This window comes from Populus alba, chromosome 3 (genome assembly GCF_005239225.2).
Source record: "Populus alba chromosome 3, ASM523922v2, whole genome shotgun sequence".
Taxonomy (NCBI): domain Eukaryota; kingdom Viridiplantae; phylum Streptophyta; class Magnoliopsida; order Malpighiales; family Salicaceae; genus Populus; species Populus alba.
In genome coordinates, this window is record NC_133286.1 from 10184417 (window position 1) to 10206929 (window position 22513).

The 22513-nt window shown below is 26.7% G+C and overlaps 1 protein-coding gene across 1 annotated transcript; it reads right to left on the reverse strand.

Moving 5' to 3' along the window:
• Positions 1-560: 560 nt before the first annotated feature.
• LOC118037913 (glyoxylase I 4) lies at positions 561-2582 on the reverse strand. The gene is made up of 3 exons (XM_035044073.2): positions 2272-2582; positions 2061-2166; positions 561-1092 (listed from the first exon to the last, which is right to left on the reverse strand). The coding sequence occupies exons 1-3, from the start codon at positions 2412-2414 to the stop codon at positions 832-834; spliced, it is 510 nt and encodes a 169-aa protein (XP_034899964.1). The 5' UTR covers positions 2415-2582; the 3' UTR covers positions 561-831.
• Between the last annotated feature and the right edge of the window lie 19931 nt (positions 2583-22513).

Here is a 22513-nt window from a genome sequence, read left to right on the forward strand (position 1 = left end):
AAAAATAACCCATTAAGTTAATAATTTTATATCATAATAAATCTCACATAATTTAAATTCAATCTAAACAAGAATTTAATCTACTAAGATAAGTTTAATAAAAATATTAAATAGTTTTATGCATTCTGAATATTTTATTTTTACCTAAAAAAAAGTTTTCTCTGGCCTGAAGCATAACATGGAAGTGTGAACTAGTAATCTACTATTTTTCTTGCACATTCATTATTTACAATATATATATATATATATATATATATATATATATATATATATATATATATATATATATATATAGGTTCTAGATCGAAAGCTCTTGGAATAAAGAGAATCTGATTGAACTACAAATAAATTACTTGTTTCTAATTAATAAAGATGCCCATTAATTTTTCATAAACCTTGTTTTTTTAAAAAAAAAAGAAAAAACCCAAAGGGTTAGATTTTGAACACCGAAATAGGTTGGGCCGAGCTCCATAGGATACTTTATGAATCGAGTAAATAGATGGACGTACAAATAAATGGGCATGGACCAATAGGATTGAGTAGGCTCAGACTCAGAGTGATACACCCAATCAAGAAACAATATTGATAAGAAACAAATAGATCCGGTCTGGAAGATTGATACAATTTTATACAAGAAAGTTCGCTAGATTCTCTTGTTATTTAAGTAGAGTGGAAAAAGATGATCATCTCCACAGGGGATCTCATATGCTTTGTTTTATTTTATGTTCATGAACTAGTCGCTAACCAGCGAAAATAAGTTGTAAAAAAGTGCGCGGAACAGAGACCACAGACCCAGAAGCTTCGTGTAATTGATTGATAACATGGCAGCAACTAGATTGCTCTCTCCTGCTGCACCATCGGCTGCATCTGCTGCTGCATCCTTTCGAGGTTCAAGTAAGAACATGACTGTGCGATCTCGCCAGCCAAAGGGATCACCGGGAGGTTATCACAGTCGCAAATCTCGATCATAAATCCATCAGGGTCATGGAAGAACAGCTGTTCAACTTGGATCCCACCTTCCTCCACTAAAGCTCGAACGTGCTGGATTCCCATGTCTTTCAGCTTCTTCTCCACAGCTGCCATACTCTCACACTGTATACGACACAAGCTAACACATTTACTTTTGCCATGCATGTCTGTCTCTTCTTTTTAACAAAACAAAGCTACACGTTTTAGTAACTTCTTGACTAAATGATGAAATTACTACATATTGGGATTCTCCACAGCCATCTTCCATGAGAGCAGGAATCAAACATGGGATGAGGACAAGGTTAGGTATTATCTGTCCCAACGTCTGACTAATTACTAAAGAGCAGGCAAAACCCGAATTGCCTTCGACAAGCTCTATAGTGATGGGCCATCCATACAAGAGACCCAGACACGCAGTACTGAAAACTCTGTCGATAATAATCGTTGCCATCTGACTATACGTGATGCAATTGCTTAGTGAAGAGACCAAAGTATAGCCATACTTGTTATGAACAACGTGGGGAAAAAAAATTAAAAATAATGTATTGGGTGTCAGAATGACCCTCCGGATTCATGTATGGTTAAAGCGAGACTTCAAAATTGTGATGAACAAAATTATGATTGCATGCTTAGGGTTTGCTTCATCTTATGGCTTTATCCAGGTAATTGACCCCTTCTAATTGCAGGGACAGCATAAAACTATTGTGTCCTTTATTTATTTTTTAATTGTCTAAGATGTTTTTTGCTTTGTATAAAACCAGCAATTTTGTCGTTATCACTCAAATGATGTCATCACTTTTGGAACCACACTATCATGGACGAACAATATGATGTTTGAACATCCACCAACCTAAGTGAGGGGTCGAAGTGCGGTTGTTCTGTCGTTTTTTAGTGCGAGATTGAATGAGGTTATATTTCAGAATATGTTTTTATTTTGAAATATATTAAAATAAAGAAACCACTGTTCATCGGAACGGAAAACAGCCTGCACCAGTAACAAGAAGAAGAACAAACAATCGATTTACGCAAGAAACAAACACAATTGAGGATCTACGTTGAGCTTAATAAGATTTGACATTCTGATTAATTACCTGGAAAGAGATATGATTGTCCTTGGGATTAATTTTACCTTTCTTCTGCATCTTTTCTGGATTTTCTGACTGCAATAGATGAATTCCAATTCCAAAACCAAATAACCTAAGTGAACAATTAAACACATTTAAAGAAGAACAGCGTCAAAAAAAGCGGTGGTTTTGTGATCTTTCTTATATGTTTGCGAGGGCCATGTAAGGAATTACTTACCATGCCCCATCAAAGTTAAAAGATCCTGGCCTCCTTATCGGAACAAAACCAAGAACATCCTCATAAAAATCAATGGATTCCTCGAGTGATTTACACAAAAGTGAGATGTGGTTCAAAGACTTGAGATGAAGTGGGTTTCCCATGCTCCTTCAGTTTCAAAAGAGCTGAACAGCACAACTCCAAGAACAAAAAGAAAGTAATGAATCAAATGGAATAAGTAGAACAAAGAAGGGTTAGAAGGACTTCTACAAAGAGTTATTCGAGTTAGTCACGGCCAACTTCAGCTGTGATTTGTGTGAGGACATCATTTTTGTGGTTTAATTTATAGAAAAAAAAACACAGGGGATGGCGGAGGAGATGATCTCTTCATGCGCGCCACGTGTCGCTGTAAACGACGTGCTGGATTTGGATGTTTCTGACACGTCAGAGTCTACATGCTGAGTAGGCTCCTCACCTACTCTATTGGCTCACGGGCGTGTACCCTTTACCCACTTCAATCTCCACTCCCGACAATCCACCAGCTCCCCACGTAACATGCAGTCTCGCACGCTCCAAACGAATATATATATATATATATATAAGCTCTGTACATTTAGAAAAAAAGAAAATAATTACTTGAGAGAAATTTTGAGTGACGTGGAATTTGTATAAATTAACACGGCTATATATGGATATTCTTGCAATTCTCACTATAGAAAAAAATATATAAAAATAGACCGTGAGATATTAGTAATTGATTAACGTGAAATAATTTGTAACCTTTTTTATAAGTGGAGATTTTTCATCATTCCACGTAAAGAGCGTATTTTTCCTAGAGAATTTCACGTGGGTGGTGAGAGTTGAATAGGTATGGTATAGACTTCTCTCGTTCTTTGACTAATTTTGAAAACTTTTCCTATATAAATAAATAAATAAAAATTAAGGTGCTGTCGATCTAGCCAAGAATATTATTCTTTGTAATAGGATGAAAATAGTATTGTGTTTCAATCATAAAACTTTTAGACTAGTCTTTGGAGCAATATATATATATATATATATATATATATATACTTTTTATAATGATTTAATTGTTATTTTCAGATTTTACATGGATACACAAGTTCTTTTATCTTTTAATACAGTAAAAAGGCTTTCTTACCACTTGAATAAAAAAATTAAACTTACATCTAGGGGTTAATTAATCTTTTTGTTTCTAAGCACAATAAAATAACTTAATTACCTTTAAACTAAAATACATTAACTATCTTTTAAAACTTTTCAATCCTTTCATCATGGTTTTTTTTTTTTTTGTTAAATATTAAGTTGACTTAAATGTACTTTTGTATTTGAATATATATTTAGAAATTATTTATAAAAAAAACACCTTGCATGCCAGCAAATACACGACGGGTATCTGGTTGTCTATTGACCAAACATCACCTTTCATGTTGGTGTTTGAATCATTTCAGTGTCCTTTCCATGATAAGATAACATATGTAACCAATAGCCCTCTAATTTAGCATTAATGACATTTTTTTTTTTTTTTCTTTTTTTCCTCCTTCTTTAATTTTCATGCCTTCCCCTTTAGAATTTCATACTAGTCCTTCATTTTTTTTATTCCTTCATATTTGTTTTCTTTTTTATTATTATTTGTTTTGCTTTTAGATAATTTATAAAATTAAAAAATCAATTTAATTCCCTTTTAATTTTTTTTTCTTTCAAATTTGATCCTTATTCTTTTGATTATTATTTGTTTTATTTGAAATATGTTTCCTATCAAATTTCATCATCATTCTTTTCATGACAATTTATTTTTGTTTTTTTACCTTAACAAATTTTAAATTGATATTTTTTTTTTTCATTTTAAACACTAAATTAGATGGGAATTAAGCTTCTCGATAAATCCTGGGTCTGGGATTTTAGGGTTACAAGTTTGAGAGATCAATTCAAATTTAGAAGGTTTGGCAGAAGCTTTCTTGTTTTTTTTTTTTTTTTTGTTAAGCTCTTGTTTTCTCAGTTTCATAGCTAGCTTTATTCAATGCTTTGTTATTTTATACTTTTTATAGATTTGACAAAATATAATAAGATTTTTTTCTTCAAATGGAAACTTTGGGATTTGACACTGAAATAAATAAATTAAATAACAATATTTTTTTTTTTACTTTTTACCATACATAAGTCACGCGCTTTGGAATTTTGGTGCTTAAAGATTTTTTAATTTCTATTTTGTTTATTGAGATTTTTTATATTTTTTCCTATACGTTTTATTTTTTTATTGAATTTAAGTAAAAATAATATTTATTTAAGCAAAAAAACATCATTAAAAAATAACAGATGAGAAAGAAAGCTGCTGGTTTGACACCTTTTTTAGCAATAAACAAAATGCAGAATTTGGTGTCAATAGGTGGGACTAAAATGCAGAAGAAATAAATAACAGTAATTGAAGTGTAAGAAACACTTATGAAATGTCAAGAGTTTTTTTTTTTTTTTTAAATCTACGAACAAGATATAACACATGAAAATAGAAAGAAAATCATATATGAAAATCTACTAGGAACTTTTGGAGTTTTCCTCGAGGACGTGTAGCTATGTTACCTTCGTTTTCTTCTTTGATTTTTCAGCTAATGCTATTTTTCTCGCAACAAAATTGAGGACGCATTTTTATGCAGAAAAAGACAAGCTTTACATGTATTTATTAGGAAATTCATAATAATGTTACTTCTCCAAATTTGCTTTGATGTTTGAATTGAGAAGTCGTTAAAAACTTAGTTCTTCTTCCACGATTTTTTTCAATTAATGATATTATTCGTTTTATTCTTAACATTGATGGAGTAATAGAGTTGAATATAACATTTTGAAAACTTTTTGACAGATGGAGTTGCAAATGGTTATTCATGCCATGTTGAGAGTCATTTAGGATGATTTCTTTTTTGAAATATCGGGAATTAGGAGACAATAATTGAAAATAATGATGATGGAGGTTTTGGAAATTATTTTGCTTCTTTAGTGGTATAACTTATTAAAATCATTGTTTGGGATCTCCAATGAGAAGGTGTTTAATCCACGTACGATTCATATCTAGAAAAGAAGAAAATGATGAGCAGAGAGGAAATAAAATTTTCTAAATTTTTTTTCTAATATCCTAATTCTACATTAGGATTCTTAAATCTAAACCAAACATATTCAAATGAAAGTTGCCTTAAATCTCTCTGTAAATACATTTCTTTCCCTCTCCAATAAAAAAATTCTGGAAACAAATAATCAAGTCTCCCCCGCCCCTCCCTCTCAAAACAAATTTAAAACATATTATTGCCTGCAGTTTAATTGTAATACTATTTCATATGTATTCTTATTTCCTTTTTTCGTAACACAAACAAAAATAAATAATGAACCAAATTTGTAAACATGACTCTCTCAAGAATAGATGTAAGTGGAACAAAAATATTTGATAGAAAGAAAAATAAAAAAACAGATTTTCAAAAAAATCTAGCTATTCTAAAAATAGAATGCCTTGTGGAATTGTCTATTTATATGCACAATTATGACAATTGATTTAACATTATTTTATTTTAAAATAAATATTATTTTATTTTAACAAACACAACTTTTATTTTAAATGACATAACTCTATTTTAAATCAAATTTCTTATTCACCCCTAACAATTATTCATATGAATGGAAGTTGTTTAATCAAGATGAACTATGAGAAAGAGAGATTAATAATGATATTTTCTTTTTCTTTTTCTTTTTATTTTTGTAATAAATTAGCAGTGTTTTTGGAAGAGAAATTATATATATAAAGAAAAGAAATCAAGAAAAGGAGTTATATCCCAAACCTCTAAAATATTTATTATTTTTTATCATTTAATAAATTAGCACCAGAAACATCACCCGTTGGAAGGAGGAAAAAGAAGGAAAAATGGTTAGCTGACCAAGAGGTGAGTGTTGTTTGGCTAGTGGCACTTTAAGGATGATGGGTAGATAAGGTGTGTTAGTGGGTTTAGGTTCTTTGGTGGAGACTTTGATAGGTGATAGATGTTTCTATAATGATGAGTTGTTGATGATGGTTTAGGAAACTAGTTTCTTTTGTTAATGTTGTGAGGTTAATAATAGTTTGTAAGTAGAACATTAAAATTGGTATGTGTTGTGCTACGGGTCGAGTAATTTTTTTAACATAAAAAAAAATCCAAGTATTTCTAATACATTTTTTAATGAAAACAATTAATCATTAACTTAAAATATGATGTATATTGGATGGTATTTTTAAAAAATATATATTGATATGGCAACATATTAGATGATTATTTTTTAAAATATTGAGATCATGATAAAATGAATTAACATGGAATTAACCTGTTAAATTTACGATCTAGATCATAAAATCATGATAAACCTATAGAAAGAAAATCAAAATAAATTATAAAGTTCAATTCTTAATCAACTAAATGTTGAAAGAAGAAATTAAAAAATATATTAAATTAATAAAGCATAAAAAAAAACTACCTAAGCCAATGTTTGATTAATCTGCAAACCTGCAACCTAGATAATGAGATATAGATAACCCTATAAAAAGAAAATTAAAGAAAAAAAATAAAAGAACTCAATTTCTAACCAGCTTAATATTGAAGGATAAAATAAAAAAAATCAATTAAAAAGAAAAAAAAAACAACAAATGAACTCAAGCTAATTTGTTAAGCTCACAATCTAGGCCATGAGATCAGGAATACAATTCATCCAAATAGACTTATAATAAATACATGAGACCAGGATAACTATACAAAAAACAAATTGAAAGAAATTACGAAACTCAATTCTCAAACAACAAAATACTAAAATTTGAAATAAAAAAAAAACTAAATGAAAAAAAAAAAAGAATATTGACTTCTTGCATGGTAAAATTGAAAAAAAAAATCAATTAAAACTAACAAAATAAAAAAACAGAGCAAACTCGAGTTAACCTGCAAAACTTGTAACTCGAGTTATGAGATTGAGATAACCTTATGAAAAAAAAATAAAAAAGATATGAAACCCAATTAAAAAGATAAAGGTTCAATTAAAAAAAGATGTAAAAAATGAATAGAGTCAAAAAAAGATCAGCCTTCCAAACCCGCAACTCAAGTCATAAAATCAGAATAATCCTATAAAATCAAATCAAAAAAATTATAAGACCCAATTTTCAACCAACTTAATATTGAAAGATGAAAAACCAAGTGTCAATTAGAAAAAGTGTCCCCAAAATAATGACTTGGATCAACCTATGTTAACTTGTAAATTCGTGATTTTTGTCATGAGATCAAGATAAATTTATAGAAACCAAATCAAATAAAAATTATGAAACCTCGCTTCCAATAAATCTAATGTTAAAGGTTAAAATTAAGAAGAAAAAAAAACTAAATTCATGAGAATAGTATATAACCCAATAGAAAAGAAATACAAAAAAAAAAATTACAAGGCACAATTCCCAAAACAACTTAATATTGGATAATGAATTTGAAAAAAAAAACTATAAAAAAAAAATTGGTTGTTAAAGGTTATTTTTTTTTATTCATTTTGGTCGTTAATATTTTGTTCATTAGAATTTGGCTTTCTAATTTGTTTTGATATGGGTTTCATGGGGGTTATCATCATCTCATGCCCCAGATCGTGGGTTTTAGAGGTTAATCATGGTTGGTTCGGGTTAATTTAAAGTGTTGTCATCTCAATATTTTTTTAATAAAAATATCAAGACAAATATGTCACTATTTAATTATTTTAAAAGTGTTTCGTCTATTCTACATCAAATGTTTTAGTTTATGATGTCTTTATGTTTTTTTTATAAATTGAAAAAATAATAATTTGGCTCACAACATAGTGCAAATCAAAAAAAAAATACTAATATTATACCTATAAATGGAGGAGCACACATCTCATTTTCAGCTAGGATTTCTCCTAACAAACCACCACGATATCATTTTCAAAACATTTGATTCTTTTATTTTGTGTATCAAATTAAGATAAAAAGAAACAAACAAATAAATAAATTTATTATAGTTAATTGCTAGATAAAGAAAGGTTTGTTGGGATCAAACAGATTTTCATAAAACATTTCCAATTAATTAGTGGAATAAAAAAGATTCTTATAAAAATTTTCAATTAGTTGCTAGGATCAAGAATATTTTCATAAAAATCATCTAGTTAATTGTTGACATCAAAAAGATTTTCATGAAAATCTTTCGGTTCATTATTGGGATAAAAGGTTTCCTCCTTAGAAGAGACAATTTTAAGAGAGAAAGAAACAACAAAGATAGCGAGAGAAAAGAAAATGAAAGAATAGAGGGCATAGAGGAAATTATGTAAGGAAAAATTTAAAAAAAAAAAAGAATAATAATAAAAGTAAACAACAACATTTTCTTTGCAAAAATTAAAAAAATAGCCATCAACACCCATCTCTTTTCTCTTCTGCCACTACTAAGATAATTCCAGCTACTTCCAGTCAACCCCGGCCACTCTGAAAGATTGCTTTTGATCCCTAAATTTATATATGATTTTTTTTTAATATGCTATTGAGTTTTTTTATATAAAGAATTGATTATTATTGATGATTTTCAATCTACTATAAATGATTGCTATTATATGATGGATGTTGACATTGCTTTCGAATGGTTATATTGTGTTTGATTTGTGATATTGTGATGTTAGTTTTGGGTTTTTTTTTTAATTTATGTGGTAATGTTGTTTTGTTTTTTTTAATTTGTTACTTTGCATGTTTGGGGTTTCACATGCAAATTTATTTGTGCATCAAGGCTTTTATTATCCGTGTACCAACTTAAGATGACTGAATTGTCAATTGGCTTTATCCTTAAAAGTTAACCAGAAAAATAATGAAATCACTTGTTGTATAACTTTATTGTGTGCAAAATATTTTTAAACCGTTGTTTTTATAATAATAAAAAAAAACTTTGTGATTATTGTTTAGAGATTCTTGTTGTGTATTAAGGGTTTTCATTATCCATGTACCAACCTAAGATAATTGAACTATCAATGGGTTTTATCCTAAAAAATTGACAAAAAAAAAAAATGAAACTACTAAGTGCATGACTTTATTATGTATCAAATATTTCCAAACCTTTCCTTATAATAAACAACTTTGTAATTATTGTTTTGAAATTTTTTTGTTTATTAATGATTTTTATTATCCATGTATCTAGGTTAAATGAATCGTCAATGGGCTTTATCCTTAAAAGGTGACTGAAAAGATAATAAATTCTCTTAATACATGATTTTATTGTTCATAAATTTTTTATCTTCTATTTATTTATCAATATTTGCAAATATTCGATCATAATTTTTCATATGTTAGGATATTACTTATCATTATAAGTAGACTCATGTTAGCTTAACGTGACCCAAAAATACTTATTGAGTGTGAGTTGTGATTTTTTGATCCATTTAGACATAACCCATGAAATGGGCTCAAAGCCTAATTGTCATTTGATATCCTCTCAAGTTTGATGCCCGTATTTTTAAAATAATGATAGAATCTTATAGCCAGCCTCATATTGCAAATTACTTTCTTAGAATTAATAGCTTTTTATCAAATATGCATATACAGTTTAAGTCAAATTTAGCAAAGCACAATAAATATCATAGTCATGAAAAATAAATAACAATAGAACTTATCTTAGATAAGATTTTGTATGCTAAAGTTTACTTTTCATTTAGCATAACAAGCCCCTTACTTAGAACTTTAAAAGTTAGTTAGGATTCTTATTACCATAAAACTAGGTTACAACTTATTTTTTTTCTTTTTCTGTTTTCTATTTTTACCAATTAGCTCGTCGAGATGTCCCACGTAACAATTATTATTGTATTTTAAAATTAAATTAGAAAGCATGTATTTTATGAAAATTTGATAATGCATTTTTTTCAATTATTCTTTGAATGTGTTTGTTTTTTAGGTAACTTTTGTGGTTATGGTTTGAAAAAAAAAATAAGTTTTTAAAAAAGTGTGGTTAGTGTGGATAGTTAGAGGGAGTGTTTGGTAGCAGTTGCTTTTCAAATAGCTTTTCGTGCCGAAAAGCATGTCAATAATGTTTTTTCATTTTTTTAAAATTATTTTTGATATCAGCACATCAAAACGATCCAGAAAGTACAAACCGCACTCAATGCAAAAAAAAAAATTGAAATTTTTGAAAAAGCAGGTTGTAGTTTAGATACGTATTTGGTAAAAATTGTGGTTGAATTTTATGTGTAGCAAAAAACATGTATAAAATATTTGGTACGAAACTCGGTTAAAAAACATATAAAAATTGTTTCAAAAAAATTACATTTTAAACTTAATTTTTAGTATGCCCCGTAGCATGAAACTCAATTTGGTGTGTAACCAAATACCTTGTTATGTTTGTTTCCCTGCAAACACAAAAACAAGTGAAAAACAAACACGGTCTTAATATTGTTACCAAAACTCATGTTTAGACTTCAAGTAAATTTCTTACTAATTTTCAAAAATATAATCTAAATAGACTTTGTTAACAGTATGGGTAAACATGTTGTTTTTTAATAAGATCTTAATACCTTTTAAATAGAAATTATTCACAAATGTTTTATATAATTTTATAAATTTACAGTTAAAAACTCACTTGCATTATTAACCTCATGTTATTAGACTTATTAAAAGAGTATATACTAAAGAGTATATACTAAAATTGTTCAAAAAAATCTAGTATGTTACCTATATACTAAACATATCCAATCACAAATTCAAACTTTTTCACTAATAAACCAAGTGTCGAGCTACCAAAAATATAAACTTACCGCATTATAATAATGCCACCAGCATTTAATAGATAAACTAAAGTATAAGAATTACAGTGTAAAGTTAAAACATGCACAATTATGTGATTTACAGACCATCTATGCTTCCGGGGTTGAGCTAACCTAACTAATTTTTTTCTTAATATTATTGTCTTGAGGAGGTTTTTTTTTATCATAATTTTGTTGAGTCATTTTATGGTTAAATAAAAATAATATTTTATCTTTGACCATAATTTTAAGCATGGTTTGCGTATTTATTGATTATCAAATTTTCATTTGCCACCTTTTCCAATGAAATTTGTTCTTTTTTTTCTTGATCTTTTTTACTTTTCAAAAATAGTTAAATAATCAAATTATTTTTTTAAAAAAAATAAATACTAAATTTCCTACCAATGGCTCTTTTATCTTTTTCATTATGGTTTTTTTTTTTATCACATGAACACAAGGTGATTTGGTAATTTACTAAATATAAATAATATTAAAAAAAAAAACATTTGTTGACACGTGCAATGCATGCTTTAGAACGTGGATTGTACTGGTGGGCTTTAAGCGAAGTGTCCGACATCGTCCGATGACCAAATACTAGATTCCAGGGTGGTATTGGAATCCCCTCGACGTCTCCTCCATGCTTAGGCAGCTTGTGCCTATGATTTGGTGTCGAGGATCTTTCTTACCTTTTTTTTCTCTCTTCTTCTTCTTAATTTTCATGTCAAACCCTTTAATTTTTTTAAGCAACTCTTCAATTTGTTTGTTTTTTTTTTTTTCAGATTTGGTTATTGTTCTCTTTATTACTATTTATTTTATTTGAAATCATTTAAAAATTAGAATTATTTTTCAATTTCATTCTCTATTTTTTTTTAATTTTTTTTCTTGATTTATTTTATTATTTTAATTGCATCCCTCATTCTTTTCTTTCATTTAATATTTATATTAGATTTGGTTCTTATTTTTTTATTACTACTTTTATTTTTTATTCTTTTCTTGATTTTTTATTTTTTTATTCCATCCATCATTATTTTATTTCATTTAAATTTATATCAGATTTGTTCCTTATTCTTTTGATTGCTATTTTTTTTTCTTTTAATTTTTGATGATTTGTAATTTTGCTTCATGATTTTTTTAGGCTTTTCTTCTATGGAGTAATTCAGTCTCATGACTCGGATTATAGATTTTAAAGAATAGCGCAGTTTGACTTCAGTCTTTTTTTTTTTTTCTTTTTTAAAATTATTTTTTTTTTCAATTTCATCCTTTGATATTATATTAATAGGCCTTCTGCTTCAAGAGTTTTGCCGCTTTCTTTTCTATGGGGTTATCTCGATCTAATATTCCAAGTAATGGATTAGTCGGGTTAACTTCTGTTGACTTGAGTATTTTTTTTTATGTTTTTTTCATTGATATTTTTTTTTCAGTTTTTTCTTTTATGATTTTGTTTGCTTGAGAGTTAACTTCTATTATTTTGTTTAATTTCTTTTATATGGGGTTAACCCACCCTCACAAGTAAGCCCGAGTTTGGCATACTGACTAGAGTCATGCTTTTTCATTTTTTTTAAACTAATTTTTTTATTTCATTCTTTAGCGTCTAATTTGCTAGTAACTGAGTTTTGATTTATTTTTATTTTTTTATGAGATTATCACTTTCATATTCAAGTTTTTTTTTTTATAAAAAAAAAATTTACTGAGATCTTTTTAAGAATATTTATAAGGTATTTTTTTTTATTAGTCATTATTTTTTTTTTTCATTGCTTGCTTCTTTTTATAATGATATTATTAAATTAATTAATCTTATTAAATCTATTTTAATCAATAACTTAGGTCTTAAATTTTTCTTTTTTTTTAAAAGATTATCATTGTAAGAGTATTTTTTTTAATGTTAAAAGAAATTTTACTAAATTTACAATATAGCGCGGACCACTTATTAATTATTCTAAATAAAATCTTATCAATCAATCCACTTCAATATCCCACTTCAATTAACTCAATATATATATATATATATATATAATAAATAGTATGCACGTCATGAGCTTAATCTCTATCATTTCGTTAAGTGATAGTTCAATTTCTTTATAGTTTTCTTCACTTTGTTGAATTTAATCGACTCTCTCTTCCCCTCTCTCTCTCTTTATATATATATATATGGTTGTAGGTGGTAGAGACAATCGAATATCAAAGTTCTTTGTAGTAGGTTTGGTCACCTAAAAGTCCATCATGTTTGTGACAAAATAAATGAGTGAGTAAGTCCAGCATAATTTGTAAAGACTTTGGAAGAACATAGTCAAGGGGACCGATTTGACAATGAAAAATGACCTACGAGAATTTAAAAAAAAAAAAAAAACTGAAAGAGAAGGCAAATTCACTTTGCATATAAACACAATTTAGTATTCACTTTAACCATGAATTACTGTTTTACTATTCCCAAAAAATTCAATGGTGATGGTGCTGGGGTGTATATGTATTTTTTAGCATAGTAAAATAATAAAATAATTGAATTATTCTCCAAGTTAAAAAATTTAAAACTAATAAATGAGGGTGTTTTTATTTATAAAAAAAAAAACACAAAGTAGAATAACATATTTTACCCTTGATATATATATATATAATATAATATATATATTATAGAATTGAGAGAGAGAGGAAGAGAGTTCAAGGGCCTTTTGATTTTTTTCACTATAATTTTTTGTTACTGTTTAATTTTGTGAGTGTTTATATTCGTTATTATATAATTAAATAAAAATAAGTTTTCTTAATAAGTTATTAAACCAAGTGAAGTACATGACTAGGATCACGAGTTTGGTAGATTTAATATATGAAGCTCTAGTTAATTTAATACATTGTTATCTTAATATTAAAAAAAATATTATCTTATTTTGTCAATAGAGTTATATTATGGCAACTCCCACATAGTTTAATTGAAAAATCATGATTGACAAGGATTTGGGTTAACAAGTTTTAAGACTAGCATGTTAGAACCAATTAAATATCAATGCCTAACAATTCCCTATGATCTAGACTTTTCTTACATTCAAATTTGTTTTTGGGCAAACCCATAGTGTAGCATGAGATAGAATATTATATAATAGTACATTACATTATAATTACAAAAGAAACTGAAATGGGTGCTGAAGCTTTTATAGTAATTCCTATTGTAACACAAGAAACATAAACACAACTGATTACAATAGTGAATCTACAATCTTTTTCTTTTTTTTTTTTTTCCTTTTTCAATTGCTCAATTCCTTTTCTTTTCAATATCATCTTCTTTTTTTTTTTGTTTATTTTGGATTGGAACTTATGGTTTGTTTTGATTTGGTTCACATGGGACTCTCGTGGTGCCGGGGAAAGAAAAAACATTCAATCGATATTTAGTTTGGATAAAACAAAAATCAATCGCATTGATTTAAAACAATTTAAGCTTCAAGGACTAATTCAAAAATTGACAATTCAAGGACTACTTGCAAACAAAAAAGGGAAATAATTAGGGAGATTTGCAGACGCTAACAAATGGGAAAGGCTGCCTGACATTTGCTCCCACCCTTCTTTGATATCATTTGAATTGTCTCGCAATGGTTTACCACCACGCGTAACGCGTGTTGATGAAGGATGCATGTTTTGAGATACCATTTGGGAACGCGATGCAAACTACGTTCTTAAAAAATTTAATTTTTTTTTAAAATTTAATATGATTTGTATGTTTTGAATTATTTTGATGTGCTAATATTAAAAATAATTTTTAAAAAATAAAAAAAATCATTAACATGCATTTCAGCACGAAAAGTTATTTAAAAAACAATCACTACCACACTGTCAAACATACTTTAAATCTAACAAACCATTCTTCTTCTCTCTCTTTTTTTTCTATCCCCCTCACCTCAATTTGCATGCCAAGTACTCTTGAAAGATGAAAATCGGGCTTTCAAACTTCTTGTTTTTTTTTTTTTCTATCAAATGTGATTCTCATTTTTTTTATTATTGTTTTTACTGATCATTTTTTTCAATCAATTTCGTCCTTTAATATTTGATTTGTTAGAAAATTGGATTCGTTAATTTTTTTATGCTCCTGTTATATGGTAATCTCAATCTCATGATTTAGGTCACGATTTTTTAGGGTTAAAGTGAATTTCTTCTTCTTTTTTTTTTAAATGAGGTTTTTTTTTTTTTTTTTTTTTGCATCCTCCATTACTGGGTTAGTTAGGGATTAAGCTTTGTAATTATTTTTTATTTTTCTTTTATGAAGATAATTTCATTATCATGACCCGAATCATGGGTTTGAAAGGTTTGTCTAGATTGATTTGGGTGTATTTTATTTTATTTTTTTCCTTTTTTTTAAAATTAATTTTTTTTCCAGTTTCATCCTTCAATATTATGTTGATTTGGAATTGAGGTTCATCATTTTTTTTCTTTTCTCTTTCTATGTGGTTATTATGGTCTCATAATCCTAGTCGCAGTTTTAGAGGGTTAATCCGGGTTATCTTAGTTCTTTTTATTTGTTTTCTTTAAAATAATAATAATTTTTTTTTTCAGTTTGTCATCCAATATTGGGTTGGTTTGTAGTTGGGTTTTATAATTTTTTTTCAATTACTTTCTATGAGGCTTATTTCGTTTTGATGATCCATGCTAGTGGTTTGAAAGGCTTGCTAGAGTTGACTCAAGTTTTTTTTTTTAATATAACTTTTTTTTTTTACTTTTATCATTTAACATTGGATTTGTTGGGAATTGGGTTTCATAATTCCTTTTTATTTGATTTTTACAAGGTTATTATATTCTCATGATTCATATTATGGAGTTTGTCGGTTACCTAAATTGACCCAGGCTGATTTTAAAATATTATTATATGAATTTTTTTTTTTCAATCTCATCCTTCAGTAATGGATTGTTTGAGAATTGAACTTCATAATTATTTTTAGTTTGTATTCTATGGTATTATCACAGTCAAAAGACTCAGTCATAAATTTTGCAAGTTGACCATGATTAACTTAGATAAAATTGTTTTGTCATTATTTTAATATTTAAATAAAAAGTATATGGTTTATTATGTTACTATCTCAGCATTTAAAAAAGAAGTTGTTCCATATGTATTATATTTTAAATTTATAATTAAACTATATATTCTATATAAAAGAAATGCTAGCTGTACGTTTATTTAATTTTTTTATAAAAAAGAATTGATTCAACCAGTGGTGGAGCGCGGATTACGGATCTAAGTAGTTAACTATCCCATACTGTATCAATATATGTACCTGAAGGTTAAGAGACATATATTATTAATGTAGTGTTTTTTGGAAGCAAACTCTGTCTGGGTTTGGAGGCTCTTTTGTACTTGGCATAAGTTTCTTTGTGATTGAAAATCCGTCACCTCAAAAGATTAATAATAAAAAATTAAAAATACTTTTTTTTTTCACCACCTACCCTTAGCTTCCCAGCTCTGAGTTAAAGCATCTATTCCGATTCCAATGTATTTATAATTGTTTTTTAAATAATTTTTTATATTAAAATATATATTAATTATATATTTTTTATTTTTTAAAAATTATTTTTAATATTATTATATTAAAATAATTTGAAAATACTAAAAATATATTAATTTAAAATTAATAAAAAAATTAAAAAATAATTTTTTTAAAAAAAACACTTTTAAAACACAGAAATAAATAAGTTTATTGTCGTGTTGTGCATGAATTGTATACTGGAATATACAGAGAATTTGATATGTTTAAAAGTTATTTTTAAATAGAGTTGTCTATATATAAAGAACTTTATCTATTAATTTTAAATAAAATTAATGTTAAGATTCTCTTTCTATAAACAATTCTAACAGTCTTTACTCTTTCAAAAACTCTTTGAGGTTTAGAATGTTTTCTCATGCCCTTTTATCAGAGTGGTAAGACCAGAAAACAATGTTGCAATCATGCTATTAACACCAGATAGAAGACAATAAGTTATTTTAAAGCTAGAAGATTAATTCTTACTTCAATCTATATCTTCCTGTTCTTTTTTACATCAACAAATACTATAAGTTAATTTTTTTTATTGTTAATTTAGATGTGTGACATATTTTATAGAACCTAGAACACCGGAGTTAAAAAAAAAAAAAAAATTAAAAGTTGCGTTTTTTTAAAAACGCAGGAAGCAAGTGTTTGGTTAACCAAAAAACACTGCTTACTGTGCATGGTCCCACATCCAAATCGCGTGAGAAACGCAGGAAAATGAAAAGCAGGAAAATGCTGCTCTCGGGAAATCCAACCATGATACACTGTTCACTGAACATGTAACATATGTAAACAGTGCAAAAATTGCACTGTAAAAATGTATAAAAGTATAAAGTGAATTATTGCACTGTAATATCAATTTTATACCTGATAATATTTTATCTACGCTCAAAAAATTATAAAAACTGTAGTTTTTATCGGATGAATTTTGTATGTAATGAAATTATCATGATGTAATAGGAGTAATTAATTCTATATATTTAAATTTAAAACCATTAATAATATTTTAAAATTAATAATCAATTTTAAAAGCACTTTTAACCAATTATTTTTCTTCAACTTCAATTTCAACCACAGTTTTAACCAAACACCATTTTTTCAAACCAACCTCAACTAAAAGTACTTTTTAGCTACCACAATACCAAATCTATTGAAACCCCATCGTTATTGTCTTAGAGAATTTTCTCAAATGATACAATCTTGTAAATATACAATAAAAATATTAAATAATACGTATGTGATATTTCTATAACATAAAATATAAAAATGTTCACATTTCGATTTGAATTAAAAAAAAAATCATAATAAAATTATTCATTTCATATGATTAATTAATGTAAAATTTATAATTTTATTTCCATGAAGAGTAATAATGAATAAAGACAATTAAAAAAATATTTTTAAATTCATATGAAAAAACACAAAATATAACACCATTAAATCTATTTACTTGAGATATAACTCAATTAAGTTTAAATTGAATCAAATATCGAATTAATCAAGTTAAAATTTAATTAATTTAATAAAATTTTATTGAAATTCAATCAAATAAAAAATTAATTTTGATAAATCATATTTAATACATGATTTCAACCACACACATATATATCAACTAGCCATGTATTAGAATCTTCACAAAATCAAATTGAATTTGAGAACTATATTAATGTATGTCAGTGTCATTATCATTGACATAATTGATATATATATTTAAAATTGAATTTGACATCTTATCAATACAATTGATATTGATGCATGCTAGAATTGGATTTGACATCTACACTATAATGATTGATGCATTTCAATAGCATTACCACTATCATAATTAATTATTTTCACTTTAATATAAAAAAATATAAATTTAAAAAAAATAATAAAAAAATATTAGGGTAGATTATATTTTTACCCTTTTAGATTTATCAATAACTTACTTCTACTGTTATAATTTATAGTTTTTCAATGGTACCCTTGTGGTTTTTAATTTTGTGTTTTACTACTAACCAACTAACAAGAAGTTAACTTTATCATATTTCTATTTTTTCAAAAAAAAAAAAAAAGGTGAGAAGTTAAAAAGATTACGTGTTCAATTAAAAGAAAGAAAACCCTACTTAAATCTTGTGAGGAAATTCCGACTTATCTTGTGTATTTATAAAGCTCTATTTATTTTTGCGTTTCAAAAATATTTTTTTAAAAAATTTAAATTTTATTTTTTTTTATTTCAAATTAATATGTTTTTTTGTGTTTCTAGATTATTTTAATGCACTGATATCAAAAATAATTTTTACAAAATAAAAAATATATTATTTTAATACATTTTGAGTGAAAAACATTTTAAAAAAAACTACAGTCCACACTCCCAAAATAAACTTTGTGTTTAATACAAAATTCGCCACTATATTATTCTTGAATAAACAATAAAGTACTCTTTAATTATAAAATAATGGAGAAGATTAAATAAAATGAAAAATGGTGGCTAAATTATAAATTGTACAAATTTAAACTACTCTCAAGGATAAATTACTTTATTACTAAAGTAGGTAATAACATATTTGAATTAAGATATAATTGTTTAATATGTTATGATAATAATAGAGTTACAGACGCATTATTTGTTTATAGTTATAGCTATAATGATAGACAAGAAACCATTACATAAATAAAGACAAAAACTTTATATACAGTTAACTATTTAATTAATCTTATTTTATTCTCCATGTTTCAAAGTGACATCTCCTACCATAAAAAATAACACTATACAAAATATTTAAAAAATAACATGTTTAGAGAATTGCGAATAATTTATGTGTTTCATAAGTCGTAAAAGTAACTCTTTTAAAATTATAGAATTTGAAAAACACATGATTTAATAAAGAGAGAGAATAGAGGAGAAATAATAATAAAAAAAAAAACGATTTTGAAAATACATTGAAACTCTAATGATAACATAATCAATATCATTAGAAAAAAAACTTGACAAAACAAGTTCAACAATACAAAAAAATATGCCAACAATAACCAAAATGGATCATACAAGTGAGGTGATTTTTTTCTCTCTCTCTCTCCTCACAAATCACTAGGAGGAGAGAGAAAAACAAAGAAAGAAAAAATAATTTTGAAGGCACACCAAAACTCCAATGATGATATCACAGATATTGTTAGAAAGTTCTTGATGAAACGAGTTCAACAACACCAAAAAAAATCATAAACAATGAATATAGTGGGCCACATGAGTTGTTCAAAGGTATCAAGACTCATTTGTCTTTAGATTGCTCATGTGATCCACTTTAATCATTGTTGATGATTTTTTTTAGTGTCATTAATTTTGTTTTGTTAATATCTTTTCAACAATATTAATGATATCATAATCAAAATTTTCAAATTTTTTCAAATTTTTTTTTTTATTTTTTTGTCTCTCTTTCTTTATTAAATTCTGTATCTTTTAAATTTTATAATTTGAAAGGGTCCAGCAATGCTATGTCCACTTGCCATGATTGTTTTTCTTTGTTTTGTCAAGAAGCACACTAGTGTCGCCTTCCATTATCTTACCCTCACAAAACTTATCTTGTCTTATGATATGAATATAATAAGGTTTCAACAATTTGCAGAGAAGGGTTTTGTATCGTAGTCGGTTGTCTTTATTAAATTGTTTTTTTATATAAAAATATTAAATTGATATTATTTTAATTATTTGTTTATAGTTTTGACGTGTGTTGTGTGAGGAATAAAATATAAATCTAAAAAAATATTATTTTGAAGTGAGAAAATGATGTTCTAACTAGGAGCAATCATATTTTCTATGTTTGCTAATCTTAATCAATATACTCATGTTAATTTAAAATATCTTAGTTAAATTAATATACTCATGTTAATTTAAAATTATTTTCAGAAATATGCTTATTCTGTTAATTTAAATAATTCTCATTTCTCATAAAATCTATGACAGCAGTCGTAACATACATGGCAAACCAGTAATCTTGTAAATAAATATGAAAAATGAATATATAATAGATATATAAAAATAAAAAAAAAAGTTAAAAATTGTTTAGTACAATCTAATAAGTCTTTTTCTTGTATGCGATTTTTCACCGAGCAACATCTCTGCAAATGCCATGGAGATTGAATTTGGGGGGGCTCCAGAGCTACTGTTTGGATGTTTAATCTACTAAGAGATGGGAAAGGGATATAAAGATTGAGAGACAAAGAGGAGGGATCCAGGGCTGCTTTTGGCATGTTTAATTCATGAGCTCTTCTCTTTACTCTTTAGTTGTCGGCTATGCAAGGGGGCAGCTGAGGTTTGCTAGAGTTAAGAAAAAAAAAACTAAAAAGCTGTTGGAAGAAAAGTATTTATAGTATCATCGGGGTCTAGGTTTTGTATTTATATTTGATCCGGTTTTGATTTAGTTTGGTTTATTCGGTTCTAATCTTTTAAAATCCAAAACTGAACCAAACCGAATTATTTTTAATTTTTATAATCAGTTTTTTTTTATGATTTATTTTTTTCGATAAATTTTTTTTAATTTTTTTAGTTTAATCGGTTTTTTAAATTTTATTTTTTTACCATCTTAATCAATACACTAAATATACTCATGTTAACTGAATAGGACCCACGTCAATATTTTGTTATTTAATTTTGCATATAAAAATTTATTATACAACAATTCTAATTATATATATATATTTTAAAACATATATTTTTTAAAATTACAACTAAAAATATGTTCTTGAAATCTTTAAATCACAGCCGCAAAAGCTTCACCAATATCAAACACTGACGTATAACACTTGTTCATTTAAAGAAGAATTCAATGGAGACAAGATAGTACAGAGATACACGAAAGGTTCCATGGCATCACATATAAGTCAAATATGGGTTAATTCCCATATCTTGTTAATTTATCTTGCCTCTTTTTTTTTTTTTTTTTTTTGCACTAGTTCATGAATTAATTGTCTCTGTCAAGCATCGATGCATAGTATTTATTATATTATAAATATTTTTCCTCCATTAAGCGGTAGATTGTTAAAAATGGGATTCAACGCAAAATAGTACTAAACTACATGGACCGATAAAAAAAAATAGTGTTTGAGAATATAATTGTTGATTTTTTAAAATATATTTTGTTTAAAAATATATTAAAATAATATATATTTTTTATTTTTAATATTAACACATTAAAATAATCTAAAATATATATAAAAAATAATTTTAAATAAAAAAATTTAAAATTTTACTAAATCTTATTTAGAATGTAATGGTTTTTTTTATTAACGTGGTTTTCCGGGCAGGTCAGCTTACGTGTATCTCAACTAAAACGTAGAGTGTTTGAGAATATGATAGTTGTTAATTTTTAAAATATTTTTTTATTTTTAAAAAATTATTTTTAATATTAGTACATCAAAATGACCTAAAAATATAAAAAGATAATTTTAAATAAAAAAAATTTAAATATAAACCCTATTTAGAACGCAATGTTTTTTTTAATTAATGTAGGTGTCCGGGCAGGCTAGCTTACATGTATCTCAACTAATATCACGAGCTCCTAAAATTAATGATTATATAAACATCAATTACTCTAAAAAATTTTAAACTCATAATTATTAAAAAAAACAAATTAAATTTATAATTATTAAAAAATAAATTTAAAATCCGATAAGTTTAGCTTCCCGTCAGAATTAACCTAAATTTGGTAGCTATTGACGGCATACGGGTTGGTGTTGGCAACCTTACTCTTGTTAGTGCCTTCTTACTGTCATTAAATAATCTCTGCTTCCATATGATGTGAAAGGTCACGCCATCAAGACACTGAGGAAGCTAAAATAACCAAGAAAAAGAGACAAGAAACAAACTTAAAGAACAAGTAGCCTTACAGACACATGAATCTGTGCACGTATATGAAAGCGATTGATGAAGAAAGTGGTGTAGCTTACAAGAACATCCTGTGTTTTTCCACGCTCATCCTCGTCAACAAGCACCAACATTATTGCAA